At 41.1% G+C, this 23,060-nt stretch overlaps 1 protein-coding gene across 1 annotated transcript in view; it reads right to left on the bottom strand.

The window, feature by feature from the left end:
• Positions 1-335: 335 nt before the first annotated feature.
• cacna1ha (calcium channel, voltage-dependent, T type, alpha 1H subunit a) overlaps positions 336-23,060 on the bottom strand; it is a 126,295-nt gene continuing 103,570 nt past the window's right edge. Inside the window, 13 exon segments of the mRNA XM_034143463.1 lie at positions 336-4,857; positions 4,859-5,299; positions 5,386-5,543; positions 7,688-7,862; positions 9,109-9,249; positions 9,475-9,633; positions 11,085-11,206; positions 14,675-14,753; positions 16,379-16,449; positions 17,246-17,379; positions 17,791-17,900; positions 18,482-18,633; positions 21,737-21,929. Coding sequence (XP_033999354.1) covers positions 4,060-4,857; positions 4,859-5,299; positions 5,386-5,543; positions 7,688-7,862; positions 9,109-9,249; positions 9,475-9,633; positions 11,085-11,206; positions 14,675-14,753; positions 16,379-16,449; positions 17,246-17,379; positions 17,791-17,900; positions 18,482-18,633; positions 21,737-21,929 — 2,733 coding nt within the window. The 3' untranslated portion in view covers positions 336-4,059.

Here is a 23,060-nt window from a genome sequence, read left to right as displayed (position 1 = left end):
TTCATATTTCCTCTTATTATAAGCAATCTGAAGCTTCTGTTTTAAGGAATGAGCTGCTAACAAAATAAATGAAACCCTCTGGAGAGCTGGGATGTCGGCAGTTCTTTACTTACAACATTTTCAAGTATCAAGAATAATTGACCTACATTGGATTGATTTTTCCAACTTATAACTGAACTTAAGAGGCAATATATCTCTAGGGAGTGGCCCAGCCCTTCGTATATGTTTCTGTATGTGGCCCTCGGTGAAAAAAGTTTGGACATCCCTGCTCTACACAGTAGGAATGAATCAATAATGTGTAAATTAACACCAACAAAAGAAATAAAACAGACATGTATCAGGAATAAAAAAATCTTGTATTTTTTAATTGACAGGGAAACATCCTTCAGGACAACGGTTGGTCATCACACAATAATCAGCAACGATACAATGTAGAGAGTCCGACTGTGTGTCGAGCCTTTAAAACTCCTCCCCTGTCCCCTCCCTTCTAATGGAGGGCTTATTATTGCAGACACTCTCCTCTGACAGATAAAACACACCTCCTCCCCTCCTTGTAAGGCTTGAGGGGGTTTGGGGGTGGGGGTGTCTGTGGGCAATCACTTAAGGGTTGTAAAAATAAATAAATAAAAACACAAGGCTTCTGATTCGTCAAAGTCAAGTTCTGTCACAGTTTTAACTTTTTTGGGAGCCGGAGCAGCTCAGTGTCACCCAGAGAACACGAGTCATCTTTATCCTTATCTCAGGGCGGAGGCTACCCCTACATCAAATATACATCAGTTAATTAGCTTCACCATCACTAGAGTTCTAGCATTTAGAGTATCAGGAGAAAACAGTGAAAAAAGGTTCACCTCAACATTAAATAACGTCGGTTCTGAACAAAAATAGAACCAGCTATGTTTCCATGTCTCTCTAAAAAACTGTATAAAGACAAGCTCTGTCCTCATACAGCAAATAACCACCTATTGCATTGGACAATAAAGAATAGGGTCATTTAATCAGCCCAGTGCAATTAGGTAGTCAATCTACAAATGGAAACATCTGAAAATGCAAATATCAAAATCTCTAAAACATCCAGATGATTCTTTCCCAAAAGATTTTTTTTTTCGTAAATCAGAACATGCAATAGTCAAAACTGTTTCCTCAAAAACAGGATTTAAATACTGAGATCCAAAGATCTGTAAGAACAATTATGCAGTCACTCTACCAAACTGTGTCGATTAATATGGCGATACGCTGTAGATCGGGGTGGTCTGCACTAAGTTAAATAAGAGTGGGACAGAAAGAGGCCGTCTTCAGACTACTTAAAACATCTCATTGCTGACAATCTGTCCAGGAAGAGGACACAAAACAGGACAAAGCGGTTGCACAGTAACAGTGTGATCGACCACATACTGCATTCAAAATCATTTTGAAACCAGGGGACGACCAACTGTGCCATGTACAGGAGGGAGGACAACATCTCAGAACTGGAAGAATAGTGCTATCAAAAGATTAACAAGCTGCGTTCACAAGCAGCAACCTTTTTTTATAACTGTGATTTTATTGTCCAAGAGCTTTTCATTCTGGCGAGAAACCAAACTTTATCGAACTTTGAAATGATGACAACCAAGCACCACGCTGTAGTACACACAGGTCAAAATGTGTCGTAAACTGAAGCTAACATGAACAAGTTTCTTCTTTTTTCTTTTACATGCGTACTGCTTGGGAGATTTAAAGGTGATGCGGATGTTGAAGGAGAAGCATGATCTGATCTAATGTTTATAAGGGATTTCTTACAGTCTTTTAATGCTATTTTCAGCACAATTTGAATCGGACAAATCACCATAAAAAGATCTGTCCTTTTATTTAATTGAATTCCCACAAAAATATATGACATTTCAATAAACTCAAAGGCTTAAATACGAGTTTTTACTAATATCATTTGTTAATCTGCTAATCAATTAAACACAATTTGGTTGCCAATACATATACATTAATACAATTTACGTATTTGAACACCGGGCCTGTGGTGATGACGGTGCAGCATCAAAGCACTTTGGTTTCCACTCAAATCACTGAGGAGTTGTGCATCTTACATGCTGATCACAAATAAATAAAGACGCCACCCGGCCAGCTGCCTTTAAAAAGAGGAATCAGTAGTAAATGAGTAGATTACAAGCATGCTTCTTTATGTACCTGTGCCTAACCAGACTGTGCACAAAATAGACTTAAATACATATTGTGCTGTGTCGTAATAAAGGTATGGCTCGGCAAGAAAACAATCACGCACTGGAAGATAGATGCTGTTCGTTCACACCATAGGGGATGCATGACATGTAGGTAATACATATGGTGTTGTCTTATTACCATCTAATGTGGGAAATAAAATTGAGGGGTGTAAATGAGAGTCCTCCCTTCTGTTTACAGTAACGCCAACATATGGTGGGCTGGAGCTTTTTTAAATAAATCTACAGTACCTAACACTGCTTACAGCCCCACCCAGGGGGCTAGTACCTACAGTAACACTACAGATATAAATAGTCTCAATCATCATAGAAAAATGGGTTTATATCATATATAGTAGTTCTACAGTATGTACTAACACAAGAGTGTGGTTGTTTTTTATGTAGTGGATGTCACTATATTCTCCACAAGTATATATTATTATTGCACTCTGGCTAAACATATTTAATAAGTTAGTTAGTTTGGTTGTCTTTTGATGTACAGAAACACTAACTGGTGTATCCAGCATGAATACAGCTGCAGAAGGGGGGGCTCAGAGATGACTTTAAAGTGGATAATACTGGATTTTGTTAGTGTTTTAAATGTTCCTTTAGGTAAGAAGTCAGTTGTTATCTGAACAAATAAATACACTGAAGTAAATAATTTAGTTTGTGTGTTGGATATAATGCTTTACTTCACTACAAGGGAAATATGTTTGAATAAGAGCCACATTTATATTTTGATGTGTGGAGCTAAGCTAGGTCTCAACACATGTACACAAAATGTCAACACTGAGCCCGCCTCTTTAGGACTGTCATTTAGACATCAAATACACAGAAATCTGAGACACAGCTACAGAAACACATCACATCCCTGTTCTCTTCTTTTCTCTTTTTCAAAAATAGAAAAATAAAATCCCACTCCTCGACCTCAGCTAGCCTGTTGAGAGGAGGGTTGATCTCCCTCGCTTCTCTCCGGATTTTGAAACGGAAAACATACATTCACGAGAGGACAACAGAGGAAAAAAAACAAGCAACTTGAAATTCAAATTTGTGTGCAAAAAACATTTTAGATCTCTATAAAAATATGTGCATATGGATAGAGCTATTTTGAATCTCACCAAATACAGTATTTTCCTTTATTTACACTGCACAGATACACAAATAAACATACACTACAGCTCTGCCCTGCTTCCCCTCTCTGTCGTTGCAGGCGTAAGAACAACATGGCTGACTTCCATGACAACATATTTGACGATACTCGCACATAGGAACACGCAGACACGCTCACACACACACGTATACGCACACACACACTTCTGCTCTGATCAATGTGATCGAGGAGCAGAGGAGGGGCAAGCAGAACTTCTGTAGAAAACCTGAAGTTGCATATCCCACAATTCCCCACCCCGACGCTCGCATTTCACAAAACCACTTCCTGTGTAAGGTCAGAGGTTGTCAGCCAGACGCTGCTTCCTGATTGGCTCGCGTGGGTGGGGACAGTGTGTCAAAAAAAAACTTTGGCTACGGAGTTAGGTGGCTTTAGTCCTGGTGTGTTTTTAGTATTAGTCCCAAACACACCATGTACAGTGGGTCCTGTTAGACCGGTACAGCCGCCGAGGATCTGCTGTCCTTCAAGAAAATAAATCCACCGTGTGTTATTCTAGGACTGTACCAGCGTCTCTGGAAAGAATAAACCATGTCTTTTCTAGTCGTCGAAGCAAAACAAAATAATCCATCTCCCAGATAGCTTGTCCCTCTTCTTTTCTCCCCAGCACCAATCTCTGCTGAGAGGACGCTCTACTCCGACTTCAGAGATTTAGGACCAAATAATTCCTGAAGGCAAAAGCCCAGACGTTCATTGGGCGGTCCTCCGATTCTTTGCACTGAATCCCGCACCGCTCCCCAGTCTGTTGTCGAAGGGGGAGGAGCATGTGGCCGTGTCGGTGTCTGACAGGCCGGGAGACAGGCCGCTCATGTATCTGGACTGCGGTTGGTCGAAGGTGAACTGGGGGAGGGGGATGTAGTCCTGCCTCGCAGCGGGGGACAGGGTCTGCGAGAAAGACATGGGGACGAGAGGTGCGTGCGGCTGGATGAAGATGTTGGGGCTGATGGGGATGTGTGAGGGCGTGGAGGCGTGAGACGGGGTGTAGGTGTGTGTGGGAGTGGACGCCCGGGACAGAGTCAGTGTGTGTGTTGGCGAGTGTGTTTGCAGCGGCACGTGGATGGGTGTGAGGGGGGTGTGCATCGGGGACAAGTCGTACGAAGGCGTCCTGCGTCTCAACATCATGCTGCAGTCAGACAGTTTAGGGGGTGAGGCGATTTGGGGGTGTTCCCTCTCTGAAGGCGGGTGGATGGATATACAAGGGGGACTCATCTTCTTCTTCCTGTGGCCGCCCCCGACCGACTGCACCCTCACGGGGAACGCCGGACCGGACCGGGGGGTGAAGTCGCGGTCGTCCCCGGTGATGGCGGCCTGCGGGAGGCAGACCTCAATGGAGTGGCGGCGGTGGTCGTCGGGGTAACCGGCCGACAAAGATGGCGGCTCGTCCGTGAAGCCGTGGTTGTCCGCGCTCGACCCCTTCCTGAAGTCCGCCAGCCCCGCCCCGAGGAGGCGGAGCGCGCTCCTGGAGGAGGAGGGAGGCAGCGGGGGGGGGCGGGGGTGAGGAGGAGTCGACGTAAGGAGAGAGGGAGTGGCTGCGTCCCACCTTACCCCCCCCTCCCTCCTCCTCCCTCCACCTCTGGCGGGCGGAGCTGGTGATGTGACACACCTCCTCGTCCGCCGGGTCGCAGAGGGAGGCGCCCGAGGGCTGCCGGGGTCTCCGCAGGCGGGGGGAGGGGGGCGGAGGGAGCAGGAGCGAGGGGGAAGACGGCGGAGGAGGGAGAGGGGAGGACAGGAGAGGGTGAAGAGGAGAGGGGGGAGGGAGGGGGACGGCTGAAGGGGAGCAAGGTGGAAGAAGTGAGGGAGAGGAGGGAGGAGGAGGAGGTAGGGGAGACGGGGAGGACGGGTGAGAAGAGAGGGGAGGCAGGGGAGCAGGGTGGGGTCTCTCCTGTAGCTCATAACTCTGGGACTCCACAGAATCCACTTTCACTGCCACCTGAAACATGAAAAGAGAATTAAATACATCTATATGAGCGGTTATATTGCAATATGTGTTTTTGGAAGTATGAAGGAATCCGTCACCTGTCTGCGCAGGGCCCGTGGGGAGGGGCTGGGCGTGGGAGGGGCGATGCGGGGAAGGGTAAGGGTAGGAGGTGACCGAGGGTGAACGGGGGAGGCGTCCGGTACCTGCAGCAGAGTGCGACCCTCACACGGCTGGGAGTGGACCGACGTCACCGAGGCTGGAGGTGGAAACGTAAAGATTTAAAACCACAGCCATGATATAAACACATGGACAGAATCACAATGCAAACACATGCATTGTTGCACATGCATATGCAAACACATTCGGACTATTTCCTTTTACTTTGGGAGGATATAAACGTATACTTTAACTGGGCCAGGATTACAAAAACACTTTATTTTGATAGAACTGTTGAGCAACAAGAAGGAGAGGGACGTTTTTTGTTTTAGTTCATAAAAGAATGCTTCAAATGTGCAGTGAAAATAAAGTGTTTCCTGAACAGATCATCAGCACATACAGTAGGTCATCAGTTCAGTAGCATAATTATAATTTGTAGGGATAGTCACATTTCCTGGATAATATTCTGCATTAGATCCTGGTTACATCAACACCTCCTAGTGGCAGTATTAAGATCGTCATGCCATCAAATAAGACACGCCACAGTTACAAGTGTGCAAAAAGAACATGAATGTAATATATGATCAATAACGGCTGTGAGATTGTGTAACCAGGATCTTAGGCATGTCTGCACACACAGGTCCAGTTCACCTGTGAGTTCAGATGGAATAACATTGCAGCGAAGTCAGAGTTAGATCTTACACAAGTTCATTTTCATTCTGCTTTCAGGCCAAGCTGTAAAGCCACTTGATAATAAATCCAACACGTTTTAATCTTACAAATCCGACAACAGACAAAGCACCACAGGCTTTTATTTCTTTAGATTAGTTTTGTGGCTTTGCAGCTTGGCCATTAAGTCAACGGACATTCTGGTGGAGTGTCCAGCCATTCAGCAGCTGAGCAGATGAGCCTGTGTGAAAGTGGCACAGATTCACATTGAGTCAGCTCATCGGCTGCAGTCAGTACCTCGGGACAGAGTCTGTCCACAGCCTGGCCTCAACATGCCTTTAGATTCTGACTGCAGATAAAACAGCGCTCGTCAGTGCTTTGGGAAATGTTTTCGTGAGCATGTTTACACTGCTTCTTATTTGTCTGTTTTGCCTTAATGACCCAAACAAGACCTAGAGAAAAGCACCATAAATGTCATGTCATATCAAAGTGATGTGTATTTGCAACTGAATAACAAGTCTACATATACAAAGGATGATATAAGGTATATTTGTATCAGGTTTTATTTAATAGGGAGTTACAAATGTTAACTATTATTATTGATTATTAAATGTATGTAAATTATAAAATGAATGACTGTAAAAGTATTTACCCTTTTACTAGGACACACTTTACAAGTACATCATTCAAGTGTGACAAGGTGTGTATCTTACAACAAAATAATAAACATTTGACTTTCCAATGCATCAAAGGTACTACTGTAGTAGAAGATGTATGTTTCAGAACCATTTAAAAATGTAAAATAAATACATATATATTTTGACATTTGAGTGCAAATGGTTCTCAAATATATTGAAATGCTTGTAAATAGTAATTATCAAACTATCTATGGCATTCCTAACTGTGCTTCGAATCCTTGAATATCATAGTTACCATCCTAATAAAGAGGAATCTTGGTCGGTGCCAACAGCCCTGGACCTTCAATCTGTGCACAATGATAAGGGTCCGGTAACAAAAGCTGTCACTCTATATTATTTGTATTCAGTAGTGTCATAAAATGCTCCAAAAAAGTAGGATTGTGGCCTCAAATGCGATGAAAACCCCATGTTCACTATTCTAACCATCATTTGTCTCACATATAGTTAACAACTAGATATAAGAACTTCTTAAACTTCACTCCTTCAGTAAAAGGACTCTTAAACCATGGCATTGGTCCGTTGAGGCTGTAGTTTGATTAGTTAGTTAGTGAGTTTCAATTTCAGTGTCAGGCCAAACCTCTGATCCACCTCACATTAGATTACAAGACAACACTATTCTACAAAACATACATTTTACATACGTACAAAAAAAGAGATTACCACATTATACAGCACATCTACAGTATTGGTACAGTACAGTATGTGTATATTCTTACAAATAACATAATTGTACGCATTGTGCAAGAAGCATCAATGCATCCTGAAACGGGTTAAGTTTACTGAACACGACCTGTGTCTATTAGAACAAGAAAGAGCACCATGCTGATTTCAAATGGTCTTATATTTAAAAGAAATACATTCTTATTAGATAGTTTACCTGAATGCTGGGGCTGGGGGCTGAGCTCTACCTCCTCCAGAGGGAAGGGGGCGCTGGCGGGCCGCACGGGTCTGAACATGTAGCTGTCGTTAGGCAGAGAGTGCATCCTGGATACAGACATCTTCCTTGACGACAGCAGGTCCGGGTCGATGTACTGCACCTCCTCCTCTTCCTCCTGTGGGGGGAGACAGAGACCACTGAGTGCAGCACTGACTGTCTCTGTGCAGGAAACGGACTATTGCAGCAGATACTGTTATACAATGGATGCAGTAAATAAGAGGAGCATTCAGAAACACCTGCAGCCTTTGATCATTTCTTCCCCCACATGCCTAAATACACACTCAGTTTCAGGGTTAGTGTAGGCTGTGGTGGAACGTTACTTAGTACATTTGCTATAAGTATTGTACTTACTGGCAGTAAAAAAAGAAAAGTAGGTATTTGTACTTTATCTGAGTGTTTTAAGTAATGCCACTTCAGTCAAAGAAAGAAGGTACATTTTATTTTACCAGATTTATTTAATATCTAAAATAACGACTTTCTTACAAATGAATGATTTTTCCAAAAAGATCAGTTAAAAAAATATTATGTTTTTAGAGTTTATAAATATGAGGTTTTGTTATAAATTATAATTGCCAATAGTTTATGCAATGACAGTTTTTTAAGAGATTGATAGAAAATTAATATACATCTAAAAATATGTAAGTATTTATTTTACTGATATTGAACAATTGTGATTTTTTATGACATTTTCTTTCATTTATTTTAGATTTTTCTGCATTGGGTACTCTGATTTAAAGTGGACCTATCATGCTATATTTGAATAATATAGTGTAGGACCATACCTATATAAGGCATATTTATACTTTTTTTTTTCAAAATACCAAACAGATCATGCATTTTAGCCATGCCTCATTTTGCTCAATTTGCACTTTTTTAGCTCTGTTTTTGCAAGGGCTGATTCTGTGAGAACAGCACCATCTACAGGCCTGGCATATGTACTACAGCGTCTCCAGCGCTTTCGAACGGCAATGGCCGTGGCTGTCTCCTCCTGATTGGTGGAGTTGGCCCAATAGCCGTAGCGCCACCGTCCTGACGTCAGGACAGTGTTCAAATCTGGATCAGTTTTTATCAGATCCGTTGCAGCCCCTTTTTTTAGAGATTTGGGTATGGAGGAAAATAGAGAGGGTTGTGTTTTCTGACACTTGGTGAGTTCCCTGGAACACCGGGGACACATATTCATGTATAAAAGACGTACAAAAGTGCATTTTGCATGATAGGTCCCCTTTAAGTATCATTTCCAAATGCAGGACTTTAACTTGTTGAGTATTTTTGCAGTGATATTAGTACAGTGTGATGTTGGTGTTTTTACTAAACTAAAGGGTAGGAATACTTCTACCCCCACTGAGTGTACGTCTCCCTACCTCTCCAGGTGAATTTGGACACGGCCCAACGTAGGTTCCTGCCGCTGAGCTGTTGTGGGAAGTTGTGCTTAATTTGCGTTGCCTCTCCATGGCCATCTCCAAGGCGATCTCTGCATCCATCTCTGCGTCCTCTTTAGCTTCCTGCAAAAGTAGAAGTTGTTTCCCTTGATTAGTACATTGCGTTCCATCCAAAAAAAAGTCAGATAAGTAATGAGCCAGAATAAAACAAACCAAAAATGTCATCAAACATTTGTGGCTCTAAAACTTTGCCTATTTTTTCAGTATGCGATGACAAATGTACGAATATATATAAATATTTTTGCATTTGGCACACTCTCTTGGTGTAAGCCTCTGTATTTACTGTACCTTGTTGCTTTCCTCCAGATGTTTCATCAGAACAGCCACCACCACATTGACCAGCACAAACTGCGCCATCAGCACAAAAGTGACAAAGTAGATCGGAGAGATCAAAGGCAGGTAGGTAAGGCAGTTTAGTTCCTCTGGATGACATTCCCTCAACGTGTCCTTAAAAGACAAGGGGGAAGGTTAGAAAGAAAGGGGGAGAACAAGTGAAACACAAACATTATGTGGATATACACTGTCTGTTCAATAAACCTGAGGCTATTTGACAAAGCTCTGAAATATTAAAGGTCCCCTATTATACTGTGTTTCATCAATATATTATAGGTCTCAGATATATACAAAACATGTCTCTGAAGTGTTTGTCTCCAAATACCAAACAGATCATTGCAGCATCCCATAATCCCCTCTGTTTCAGCCTTGTTTCAAAAGTGCTGATTCTCTGTCTTTTACTTTAGATGAAAATAAGGAGCCACTCCCCACGCCCCTCTGAGAGATATTTGGTTAAAAATAACACAATGGTGCTCTAGGAGGATATAAGGGGGGTGATAAAGTGGCCAAAATGTGATCAGCTCATTTTCAGACAGGTTTTTATATAAATGGATCAGGACAAAAAGTGAGCAAATCTTTTTTCCTGAAACTTTCAGAACCTCTTCACACAGAGGGGACACATGTTGATGTATAAAAGACAGGAAAAAGTGGAGCTTGCATAATAGGTGACCTTTAACTTGTGGTTATTTAATATGGAGGCTCATTGAGAACATTGGATGATTTGAAATCTGGAAGAATTAAAGGAGAAACAGGGACAGTGAGAGTGGGAGTGATTGTAGAGCGTTCAAAATACAGCTGCTCTGGTTCCTTCCTTACCCACACATCCACATCTGCTGCTGGGACACTTTAGTTTATGCAGTGCAAGTGTGCATGTGTGGTGGCAACAACTGGTTTGGTTACATAATCTGCAGATTGTTAAATCAAGTGATGACAAACCAGTTCCAGGAGGTGCTTGATTAAAAGAAATGGGGCCTCCCTGTGTATGTGTATGTATAAGTATGTATAAATGTTGCCTAAAAATGAGGTTAAATAAGGAAAGGCTTTGACTGGACATTTAAAAAAGGAAATGATTGAATTGCATACACCAATATACACTTCACATTACAATTTAGCACACTGGAAATATCACATCCCCAAAAGTAAATCATCCACAGAAAATAAACATAAGGTCCAATCCACAAAAGTCTCCTTATGATTCAAATGATTATTAACATTATTAGCCAGACAGAAGAAAAAAAAGAAATGCTCAAAGCTGTTCTCATTCGTCAGCGTATTTAAATATATATTTTCGAGTCAATTAACGATTACATCAGTATAACATTTCTTAATTAAGTAAAACTGGAGATGATAAAGTGTTGACATTGCTCGGCTCTAAGCCACTTTATTATGTCATAATTGGTTTTGGAGGTCATTGCTCAGTCTGTGGTTATGAGATAAGTAAGTCATCATGTATTTGTATGTGTGTGTGTGTGTGTGTGTGTGTGTGTGTGTGTGTGTGTGTGTGTGTGTGTGTGTGTGTGTGTGTGTGTGTGTGTGTGTGTGTGTGTGTGTGTGTGTGTTCATACTTTCATAATCCCATTCCAGTTGTCTCCTGTGGAAACTCGAAACAGAGTGAGGAAGGCCATCCCAAAGTTCGCAAAGGTGGCGTGTCGACTCAGACCCTCACACGGGTTGTCCTCAGTGCACTCTAATCAACACACAAACATAAACAAATCAACACACTTCCTCGTTCCCTCGTATCAAAGTCAATGGTTTTTTTCAATCAGCTTTTGTTTAGATGCCTGATAAGATCTGCGGTTAAAACGAAAACTTATGAGATTTTCATGTTTTGTTCATGTATGCATGAATGACGTCAGTAAACATCCCACTCGTGAATGGCTGAAGCTTTTAAGTGTCTTTAAAAAGGCGGTTGCAAACAAGTGACTAAATAAGACTACTAACGTCATCTTGCTGAACATTAGCCGCATTTAGCTTAGCGTTGTCGACGTAAAGTCATGTGACCGTGACTGTTAGTTCACAGCATAACGTTAGCTATTTCCCTTAAGCCATTGCATTAGCACTTAAACTATTGTAAAATTGGTGTAAATATGTTTGCCACAAATGGTGTGTTTGCCGAGGAGCTTACTTTCTTCAATATTCAAAAAGCCAATTGAAAAATCCCATGCTTTTTGTCAAGAGAGCCCTTGCGATGTTAACTTCTGGGTTGGCCTTCAAAAATACATCATTGCTGCACCACTTTATAGACATGGTCGTTACAAAACGGCATACAAAACGGAGATAAAAGTGAGTATAAATGATAGTATACATATCAGTACCCCGTTTAGAAAGTCCTAATGCTTTAGTCGTATGAAAGCAGTGATGACTGAACACACAAACAGCTGCTTAGCAGTGTGTCCCTGTGGACGTGGCAGAGGAGAGGAGAACAAAGTCTCCGTCAGTCTCAAGGTCAATTTGACAGAAAGCCCTCGTGAGCCTCTTTACAGAATCAAAACAGTCTGAAAGACATCCTCCTTTGTTTCCAGCCCTAGGTCACTTTAGCAGGAAGCTGGAGAACCATGAGAGAGTCCTCAGAGACTTGTTTCTTATTCTAAGGATCAACCATCAGGAGGAAAGTGAGAGGTGTGTAGCTCAGAGGAACTGAATACGGCAACAATAACAGGCATTAAAGTAACTCTTGAAGCTTTATTCATGCATACTAAAGAGTACCCTTTGAAGAGGCAACACGATTAATTTATAAAACCATAGAGCTTCTATCAAATAAACTAGAAGACACTAAATAAAACCAGAAGAGTTTTATTTTGCAAGCTACATTTTTGCTAACTTTGCCATGTTGTTTTTCAAAAGACTTTCCAGAATGAAACAGATGACTTCTCATAAATGTTTTTTTGAATGTAAAGCTAAATGTGTATCTGTTATCAACTGTTATTCTAGTGGGGTACAAATAACTTATTCCCCTTAAAGTGGACCTATCATGCTATATTTGAATAATATAGTGTAGGACCATACCTATATAAGGCATATTTATACTTTTTTTTTTTCAAAATACCAAACAGATCATGCATTTTAGCCATGCCTCATTTTGCTCAATTTGACATTTTTTAGATCTGTTTTAGCAAGAGCTGATTCAGTGAGAACAGCACCATCTACTGGCCTGGCATATGTACTACAGCGTCTCCAGTGCTTTCGAACGGCAATGGCCGTGGCTGTCTCCTCCTGATTGGTGGAGTTGGCCCAATAGCCGTAGCGCCACCGTCCTGATGTCAGGACAGTGTTCAAATCTGGATCAGTTTTTATCAGATCCGTTGCAGCCCCCTTTTTTAGAGATTTGGGTATGGAGGAAAATAGAGAGGGTTGTGTTTTCTGACACTTGGTGAGTTCCCTGGAACACCGGGGACACATATTCATGTATAAAAGACGTACAAAAGTGCATTTTGCATGATAGGTCCCCTTTAAGTCTGAGTCATGGTCCAGTGGCCTGAGGGCGGGGCGGGAAATGGAGATTCATCCGGCCATTAGGTCTAAGAGATCAGTAATTTAATTTAGATTCAAATTGAAATGTAGAAACTAATAGAAACTTTCTGCACTAAAGTTTGAATCTGAATCTGTGAGCATTAACATTCAAACCCTCATTCCATCCACTCTCCTATGTCCCTTCCCTGTGACCTTCCCTTATCTGTTCAGCCTTCTGCGACACCACCGTCACAAAGTGGAAACTCAAGAGAGCCAACATACAGTAACACATGTCTTAAGTCTCCCTGAGGATTTTCAGATGTTCACATGTCTGTCTTCCTGTCAGAGGGCTGAAAGGTTTCATGAGCCAATAGAGTGAGGCAGTGATGAAAGATTTTTGAAGGTCAACGCGGAAGTTATAGCATCGCAAAGTGTACCTCGACAAAAAGCAATGGGATTTTTCCGTTGGATTTTGGAAGATTGCAGAAAATAAGATCTGTGGCAAACATGTGGATTATACATTTTGTTGAGCAGGATAATCTTCACATATTAACAGCACTTTTATAATTTTGTAAGCGTTAATGCAGTAACCAGATGTAAAAAGCTAGTCTGTAAACAAACTTCATCACAGTCAACTGGCTGAGCGTCAACACCGCTAAGCTAAAGGTGGCTAGTGTTTTGGCGTGATGATGTTCAACCTAATTTATTCACTTGTTAGCAAGAGCCTTTGAAGCTTCAGACATTTCGAAGTGGGGTATTTACCGACGTATTTTATGTCGGAAACAAAAACATGTCTAAAAAAACGTTGACATCCAGACAAGGTTACCGGAAGAGGTATACAAGGTCTCTACTGTTAGCTACTGTTAGCCTACACAAAATGGCAGCCCTATGATGTGAATCAAATAAAAATGTTTCAGTGGAAATATGAAAGCAAAAGGTGTTTTCAATGTTGTGTTAATTTCAACAGGTTAATAGTGTGAAATCATGAAGTGTAGATATGAGGTAAAGAAGCAGAGAAGCAAGGCCCAACCATCTGTAACCTCTAGTGATGACAAGGCAACATTTCTTTCAATAAATGATGACACGTACAATGTAAAGTACCTTTCCAGAATCTGACCTATAATGAAATGTCATCCAACAAACTTCTCTGAAAGCCTTTTACAAAAATATAATTCCCTACTTTAGCTTTGTAAGCCCTCAAACTGGATTTAAAGTGAGACACATCACAGAGATTTTTTAAGCAACTTGGCAAAAGCAAAAATCACAGTTATTACTTTGGAAAACTCAAAAACAGACATTATTTCGTTCTTCAGCTTCAAATAGAAGCAAAACAACAATTCTCAGAGAGCAACCTCTTCATCACCAGGATGTTTTCATTTTGTCCTCCAATATGCCTTTTCACTAATCCTCCTCTCTCACACAATGTTGCGCTCTCAGGGAAAATGAGTTAGCCTATTGAGAAAGCAATATGTGAATAAATGTGATCATGCAAATGTGATCTTTTCTGGTTCGAAACAAGTCTCTGATGTGAGAGAAAAATAGAAAGTGGGAGACAGATGGGGGGTCGAGATCCAACAGAGACGGTTCACGCGGGGAAATGTGCGCTTAGTCGTGACTGTGGTAGTAATGACTGGGTTCTGTGCTGAAGCTCGAGGGCCGTGGTGTATGTGTGTAAGTGTGTTTTTTTGTCAGTAGTGTGACTGACCCAGTTTGCCAAAGAGCTCCACTCCCAGCGCAGCGTAGATGAAGAACAGCAGCATGAAGAGGAGACCGAGATTTCCCACCTGGAAGCAAAACACATGTTACAGCTCTGCACACCAAACCTCAGTTTAAATGCTGCTTGTTTAAAAACTGCAGGGAATAAAGTACATTTATTTCATTGTATTTACTACATAGCCATGTATTATGGATGGTAAATACATTCTTACAAATATGTCTTCTTAGGGAACCATAATTGGCATCCTATTCCAAGCCCCATGTCAATTAAATTATGAGCAATATATTTGATACTTTTTTGATTGGTTCAGTTTTTGAGACTTTCTTTTTTGAACTTTTTATATACATTTGTAAAAAAAGAAGATATTTCAGTGAAAAATACACAAATGTGGTAAATATAATGTTGGAAGCGCAAAAAAAAAAAATATATAAAAAGTAACTTAAAGATATCACACTGGGTTGTGGGGCAATTATCATATTACAACATTTGTAATAAAAAATAAATAATAATAATAATAAGAACTTTATTTTAATAGCACGTTCTAAAACAGATGTACCAAGTCCTTTCACATAAAACATAAAAAGGTTAAAAAATATAAAATATAAATGAAAAATAAATAATAAATAGAATAATAAAAAGTAAGGTAGCAAAAACAGGCAAAATTGTACTGAAAAAGTGTACATGCTACCTGAATTGTGATTTATTTCCCACGCAGGATGACTACATAAACCGCCTTTATGATAATTAAAAACACTAAGAAAATATTACAATTCTTAAAATGAACAGGAAGACGTGTTCTGTGTAAGAAATCAGAGAAAGCTTTGACATCTGCTATCAAAGCAGAGCTAGAATATTGACAGTGGCTTTCCCCTACTACTTTTGGGCAAACCGTGGAACTGTAAGCACTTCTTGTCCCTGCACCATACCTTGCCAGCATGTTGTCTCTTATACCCTCCTCTAAAAATCCCTTTTCTGTGCCGGATTTCCAATAAACCCTGTGCCCCGATGTTTAAATCTGTGCTCACGACATTTAGAAAGAAACGGAACAATGGGAGTCTGTCACTGTGTGAGAATCATTATTTTGGTGCAGCTGCTCTCTGCCTGTAGCAAGTGTGTCAGGCAGCAGGAGGGAGAGACCTGAGATACTCCCACCACATCCGCTGACATCCTTTAAAAAGGAGCGAGCCGACAGAAAAGCACGAAGAGGAACATCGGGGAGGAAGTCCGCTGAACAGTCTGACTCTGAAAGTTGTTTTTGCAATGATCAAGGTCTTACAAATGCAGAAAATGACCCTCTCTTTGAATCATTCAACCCTCCATGTACTCTGCACTACTGTTACTTTGCCTTAGCACATTTGAGCACATAACACATACAGTAGCTTGGTAATACTAATCATTGTCCCAGAGTTCTGACAAATGTTGTATCCTATGTGATTTGTATTATCTTGGAGTGTTCTTGTAAATCAGCAGAAAAGGGAATGTAGAGAATTAGATCAGTCAGTATTTTCTTTCATATGAATGGATCTGACCCGAGTTAAATATTCATCAGGAAGCAGCATACATATTTCAGGGAGCTCTCTATTCCAAACAAGTCCTTTATATTCACCCTGTATTCTTTATAAAGAAATCATAAATAAACCAAAGAATGGAACCTCTCTTTTGTGTTGGAGACCCCGCAGAGTGGGTGTTTACCTGCGGCAGCGCCTGCATGACGGTGTCCAGCAGAGATCTCATCCCTGTGGCCATCTTCAGGAGCTTCAGCACTGCAGACACACACAGGAGGAAGAGGAGGAGGAAGAGTCTTTAACAGCGAGATGATGCTGGTTTCATCATGTCGGCCCATTTGCTGCAGGATTTACAATGTCACGGAACTAAACTAGCACAGCAGTGAAGCACTCAGTAGCAGTCATGGGATTTCACTCGGTACATTTACTCAAGTACTGTACATACGTTTAATTTCATGTGCTTTACTACGTGAGTATTTAACATTTCCTGCCACTTTACATTTCTACTCCACTGCATCTCAGAGGGATATATTTTATTCCACTACATTTATTTGACACTTGTAGCTACGTGTCACCTTTTGCATAAACAACATGTGTGTTGAATGATACATTAACTTTAATGTATCATACATTAAAGTTAATGTATTCATACTTTGCTCCACTTTAAAACCCTTTCTAAAGAAAGTACTTACTATTTTTGGCCAGAGAGTGCCTTTATTAGAGATACAGTGGTAAAGGGGGGAGATCGAGGCGATGACATTGCCTGTAATTGTCCGCGTACTTGGCAGTGGACTCCACATATGTGAAGTACACACAGGTATGTAATGTACTGTATCTATGTGTAAAAGCCAGGAGGCATCTGTAACCCATTACTTTAAGAAATTACAATAATAAACAATCACACATTTGGTTAGAAAGTGCTTCACAAGCGTCTGTAGTGAGGACTCACAGAGTGACAATGACTTATATACAGGGTGTGTGTGTGTGTGTGTGTGTGTGTGTGTGTGTGTGTGTGTGTGTGCGTGCGTGTGCGTGTGTGTGTGTGTGTATCTACCTCGTGCTATCCTGAGTACTCTCATGATTCTGATGATGGTAGGATTTATGGGCAGCGCTGAGCTCATCTTCAGCTCCTCCAGCGCGATGCCCACGATGGACAGCGCCACTATAGCTATATCCAGCTGATTCCACCTAAACACACACGGAGAAACATCTTTCAATAGGAACAGCACATAGAAGTACAAACATTCATTCCCTGCTTATACTAAAATTCAGAAAAGCAAACTACATGTGCAGCCTCTTACAGACTTCCCTGGTGTATCCCTATGAAGGAATGTTGCTGCCTGTCTGTTGATGCTGATAAGTGAGCAATTGTAAAGAGTAACGGGTAGCCCACCCACTACCCTCTGCAGTAGGTAAAACATTCAGTTTGCTCTTGATAAGTCTCCACCAGGCCACCCTAAGACTGAAAACACACTCAATCACTTGAACTGAGTGTACTGACAATATGGAGACATGCATTTAGACATGGAGCAGGAGCTATTATTAACACCAAATAGATTCAAATGAGGAAATATTGAATAATAAATAATAGCGGGTTACCTGTCTTTGAAGAACCTTTGAATGCCGAATGCCGAAAGTTTGAGCAGGGCCTCGACGACGAAGATGCAGGTGAACACGTAGTTACAGTACTTCAGAACCTCCTCTAAATACTGAACACACACACACACACAAATACACACACAGGCGGATAATTATTTCAAAGCTTTAGTTAATGGTTTTACTGTATGTGGCAATAGTCAATACTTATTTTGTATTCAAATGTTCTGAAAGCCTTTAATGGTATTCATAGTGGAGATAGAGCAACAGCTCCTAAGAAGCTAAACAAGTTGATCATTGCTCTCAAAGGAGATGATGGCATCCCTCCAAAAATACATCAGAAACTTCTGCTTATTAAAATCGACATGCTCAAATAAATAGTGTTTAGCATAGTGCCAGTGGTGATGCCGACTTCAGTGTATAACTAAGGAGTTTTATCTGACAGCAAATGTTAAATCAATGCGGTACGGTTATTTTTGGAAGCACACTCACTTCCACATACTTGCACTGACTGTTTAGCACAATACAAACACTGCAGATTTATAGCGCTACTAGCTAAAGATAACCAACACTTTAGCCATCATTGAGAGGACAACTCAACATGTATGGAAATAGGATTTTACAGTGAGCAAAGTTCAAATAATTGTTTACATCCAATACCTTTAAATCTCATATCTATGTGCCATAACCTTACCTTTGGCTGATTGTAGTGCTCGATGCTCATGGTGAAGACGTTGATGCAGATGATGAAGGTGATGAAGAGGTCCAGGTAGTGGCTGGTGCACAGCGTGTGGATGTACAGACGCACGGGGGAGTAGTCCGCATAGTACGGCCTCTGCTTGGCTTCTGGAGGTCACAGACACACACACGTACAAACAAATATAGGGAAGGAGGACACAGAGAGAGACACATATCAGAACGCAGACAGACAGGAAGAGTGGAGCTGTGAGTTAGAGTGATCTGACATGGAGATATAACATCTGTCCAGTGGTGTGCACGGGAAGGTGTAGGGGCTAAGGAAGGGGAACCACCACTATTTTCTTTTAGACAGCAGCAAATCACTTCTTATACTTTTATTGGCTTACTATTGCTTTGTTTTTGCCCTCACATCACCTCAAAGCGGCAGCCTGGGTGCACCGCTGGCATCTCTACTGCGTTCATACTGTGTCATAAATGTTCAATTCTCATATTGGTGGTGCCCCTTTTATTTGATCACGGCCCCTGCCCCTCACTAAGTCTGTGCACACCACTGCCTGTATGGTATGTTCAAATAAGAGAGGACATGAGAGTCACAGCTAGCCTAATTTATCAATTGTATATTTTATAAACAAGTTTTAAATGTATGAATACTTCCCTACAAAGCGATATCAATTACTCACTTGAATTCTTAAAGAAAACGTCACTCAAGCGATACTCACAAAGAAAATGACCTGAGCAGAGACTGAGAGGGTTTACCGGTGTGTTGCAAATGGTAAGGTGTAAGTAAAAATGCATTGGTCTGTGAAGTATTGTGCATTACAACTGAATGTATTCGAGTTTGATTGTAATGCAAGAGCTGAGTAAGATTAAGTAGACATTACATTTTACATTACATTTTCATTTAGCTGACGCTTTTATCCAAAGCGACTTACAATGACCAATTACAGGGACATTCTCCCTGGAGTAACTAAGGGCTAAGTGCCTTACTCAAGGGCACACTAGTGGTGGTGTTCCTGGCGGGATTTGAACTCACAACCTTCCGATCTTCAGCCCACCTCACTATCCATTAGACCACCACTCTATGTTTTGATATCATTTTGTAGTTGTTAAAAAATTGTATTATTTACTAGCTGCCCTTACTAAGTATGTACTATTACATTCAGTCATTATACTTTGGACGTACTACTTTGTCCTAGAATTGTATCGTGATATGTGACCCTCTTGCTTTTAAAGGATTGTGGGTGAGAATAACTAGAAAAGCATGCTGACTTCCATACTGAAAAATGTGATCGGATGCAGTACAACATCCTCGTATCTTGGGTATACTGCATTTTATATATTGTGTATTTGGACATACAGTACTAAATATTTTCCTGGCATACTAAATAGTATGGTAGTCTGGGTATTTGAACGTTTGAAATTTGAAAGTAAGACTTCTGTGTTTTCCAAGAAGGCATGCAAGGAAAACAAAGTTTTCTTCAATATTTCAAGTTAACACAAGGTGAGTAATTGACATACAAATGGGCAATTTGTATAAGTATTCCCTCACTCTAGTTCAAATAACTCAATATAACTTTTTTGTTCCCTTTAATTCTTCCTTCAAACAGTCTTTGGTAAACATATTCCCGAACTAAAGGGAGTGGCAGTCATAATTCTTTCAGAGGGCTCCTTTAATGGGAGCATTATTGGAAGATTCATTGCCTCTCTAATAATGATATTCTTGTCAAGACTTAGAGGTCTCGCCCTGCATCCTGACCTAAAAAGAAGTCTACATTAAAGCCCAGACTAAAGAGTATACTTTGTGATAGGTGCATTACAGCCTCTGAATAATTAAATAGACTTTAAGTGAAGCTGTAATAATGAACGAAGCTCAGAGGTATAAAAACCTCGCATCCATTAAGCTTAAAGCCTAGGTTCTGATAGACTGTGTACTCACATGTCCATACATGACGATTGATGATGGCTTTTATGGTACGTGCATGTTTATGTCACCGTCCCAAGTTTACACCATGTCTGCTGCATGCTTACATGCCTTTGATGTACAGGGTCTATGGGTGAGAGGGGCTGCGCAGGGTACGTTCAACAACACAATTAGTATGTGAAGTATCTATAATCTTAATATTCATAAATGTTTCACTTTTCAACTCACTCAATTTGAAGGTTTTCGAAAAAAGACTGTAATGTTGAACATACGCTCGAGCCACTATTCTCTTTGATGACATCACTACAGTCATTTCAAACCCCTCGGAAAAATCTCAATAGTCTAAAACGTCTTTTTTTCAAGACGAGACTTATTGCATGGCCAAACTCTGGACAGTTAATTAAATGATGTTCATCTTCACCATTAGCAGTTTTAGACCAGAGAGACATGTTGTAACAATGGAAAGAGTGGCGCTCTGCTCACACCTTGTACTGCCTTCCAGTGTAATTCTGTAATTTAATATCTAAGCCAAATGGTTGTGCTCTTTGATAAAGCCATGTGCTTCTTCCAATTCCCTTTTCTCCTTTCTTCAGCTCAACATATTACCACAATAAAAGGCTTCACTGCTTTGTAGCGTGAGACCTTTTTTTGCAATAAGTGGTTTCTGATGTTTCTACCTGGGGGTTCAGCCTCGTATTTCCCACAAACTAACGACAAATCCTTCTTATCTAACAAACAAATCATCTTTATGTCCCAATGTATTTGCAGGTTTAGCAGCCTGCTATGTTTCTGAGTCTGCCAGTCAAAGCATGTTCACAGGAAATGTCCTTCTGGCCTGTGTCGAGAGACGCCGCAGGCTCGGGTTGGTTCATGCACCCGGAGGAGGGGGGGGGAGTTGGCGTTTCACTGATCAAAATTTTGATAGGCAAAATTTTAGGAGACAAATGGAGGCAAACAACAACCTCGATCGGCATCACATGCATTCATTGGTTCTCATTATTAATTAGCAATGTTTGGTCATTTAAGAAATTAAATAGAGACTACTGAATACTGTTTTTTTTTTTTTGCATGCAATGTTTGGGGAGGGTTGGAGGGAGGCTGCAGTCATGCAGTCACATGCATCAGACTGACGTAGCCTACGCCTTCTGCCAGTGATTAGTCACTGTTTGCGTGAGCTACCCAGTCTTTTAAACTCTCCCTCTTTATTTTTAAATCTCTATAAATGTCCCTGTTTTATTTCTCTGTCATTCTCTTTCTCTTTTTTCAGGCTCTGAAAGCAGGCAGTGCTCAGAAAAATAGACTACCGACCAGCCCCTCCATTCTCCTTACTCCTGCGCTTTTTTTCTATCATTTTGACCCTCTTCTCCTCCCGTAAGCGAGTCTCCTCCTCCTCCTGGTCCTGACGGCACTTGTGGAAGTTCTCCACCACCACGCCGACAAACATGTTGAGCACGAAGAAGCTGACGATGAGCAGGAAGGAGATGAAATAGAGCAGCATCCAGGGGTTGTGGTTCCTAACAGGCTGAAAAGACAATCGGAGAGTAGAGTAGAAGACAAGTTTTCATATTGTGCAGAGGTATGACTCTTTTGTTTTTGACAAATCCCAAATGCCACATTGCCCTTGTAACGCCTCACATTATGTTATTACATACAGCACATCCTTTGGTAGCCTTGAGTAATCTTTCCAGAATTCAAAAGGATAATTTCACGGTCAATGTAGCAAGATCTCTCCTGATGCTATAACGAATAAAGGCTGTGCTCCTTTGGTTTGAAGACTCTAGTTTTTGCCAATAAGTCTTCACTATTTCAGCACATTACACCACAGGCAGTCCTGAAATGTTGCAGAGTGAAAGTGCCTGCTATAAAATCACATTTAGAGCTGTGCTTTTGCTTAGAATCATTACAGCACCCCTGCCACTCTTGTCCCTCTATTATACTCCAATGTGTATTTAAGATGTTTTCAGGGCTGTTAAAGCTTTCAATACAAGATTATAGTGCCACTATTCCCCAACATGCCTTAAAGTTGAAATGTCTTGAGCTGCTTCACAGTCCAGGTTAATACCAACACTATCTAACTAGATCTGATATGTAATGTTATTATATTTGATATGCAACTGCACTTAGCCTAGAGTAGGTGTACAATGAAATAAGTGGCACAAATCACAGTTTCCTGTTTTTTTATCCCGAGGGGGAATTGGATTTTGTCACAGTTGCTCCAGTTAAGAATATAAAGAAAAAAAGTGTCATACAAACACGAGAAGTTAAAGGGGACCTATCATGCAAAATGCACTTTTGTATGTCTTTTATACATGAATATGTGTCCCCGGTGTTCCAGGGAACTCACCAAGTGTCAGAAAACACAACCCTCTCTATTTTCCTCCATACCCAAATCTCTAAAAAAGGGGCTGCAACGGATCTGATAAAAACTGATCCAGATATGAACACTGTCCTGACGTCAGGACAGTGGCGCTACGGCTATTGGGCCAACTCCACCAATCAGGAGGAGACAGCCACGGCCATTGCCGTTCGAAAGCTCTGGAGACGCTGTAGTACATATGCCAGGCCTGTAGATGGTGCTGTTCTCACTGAATCTGCCCTTGCTAAAACAGAGCTAACATTTTTCAAATTGAGCGAAATGAGGCATGGCTAAAAT

The sequence above is a fragment of the Trematomus bernacchii genome, unplaced genomic scaffold (assembly GCF_902827165.1).
Source record: "Trematomus bernacchii unplaced genomic scaffold, fTreBer1.1, whole genome shotgun sequence".
Taxonomy (NCBI): domain Eukaryota; kingdom Metazoa; phylum Chordata; class Actinopteri; order Perciformes; family Nototheniidae; genus Trematomus; species Trematomus bernacchii.
Note: the sequence above shows the minus strand (reverse complement) of the source record. Positions and strands in the feature narration are given on the sequence as shown.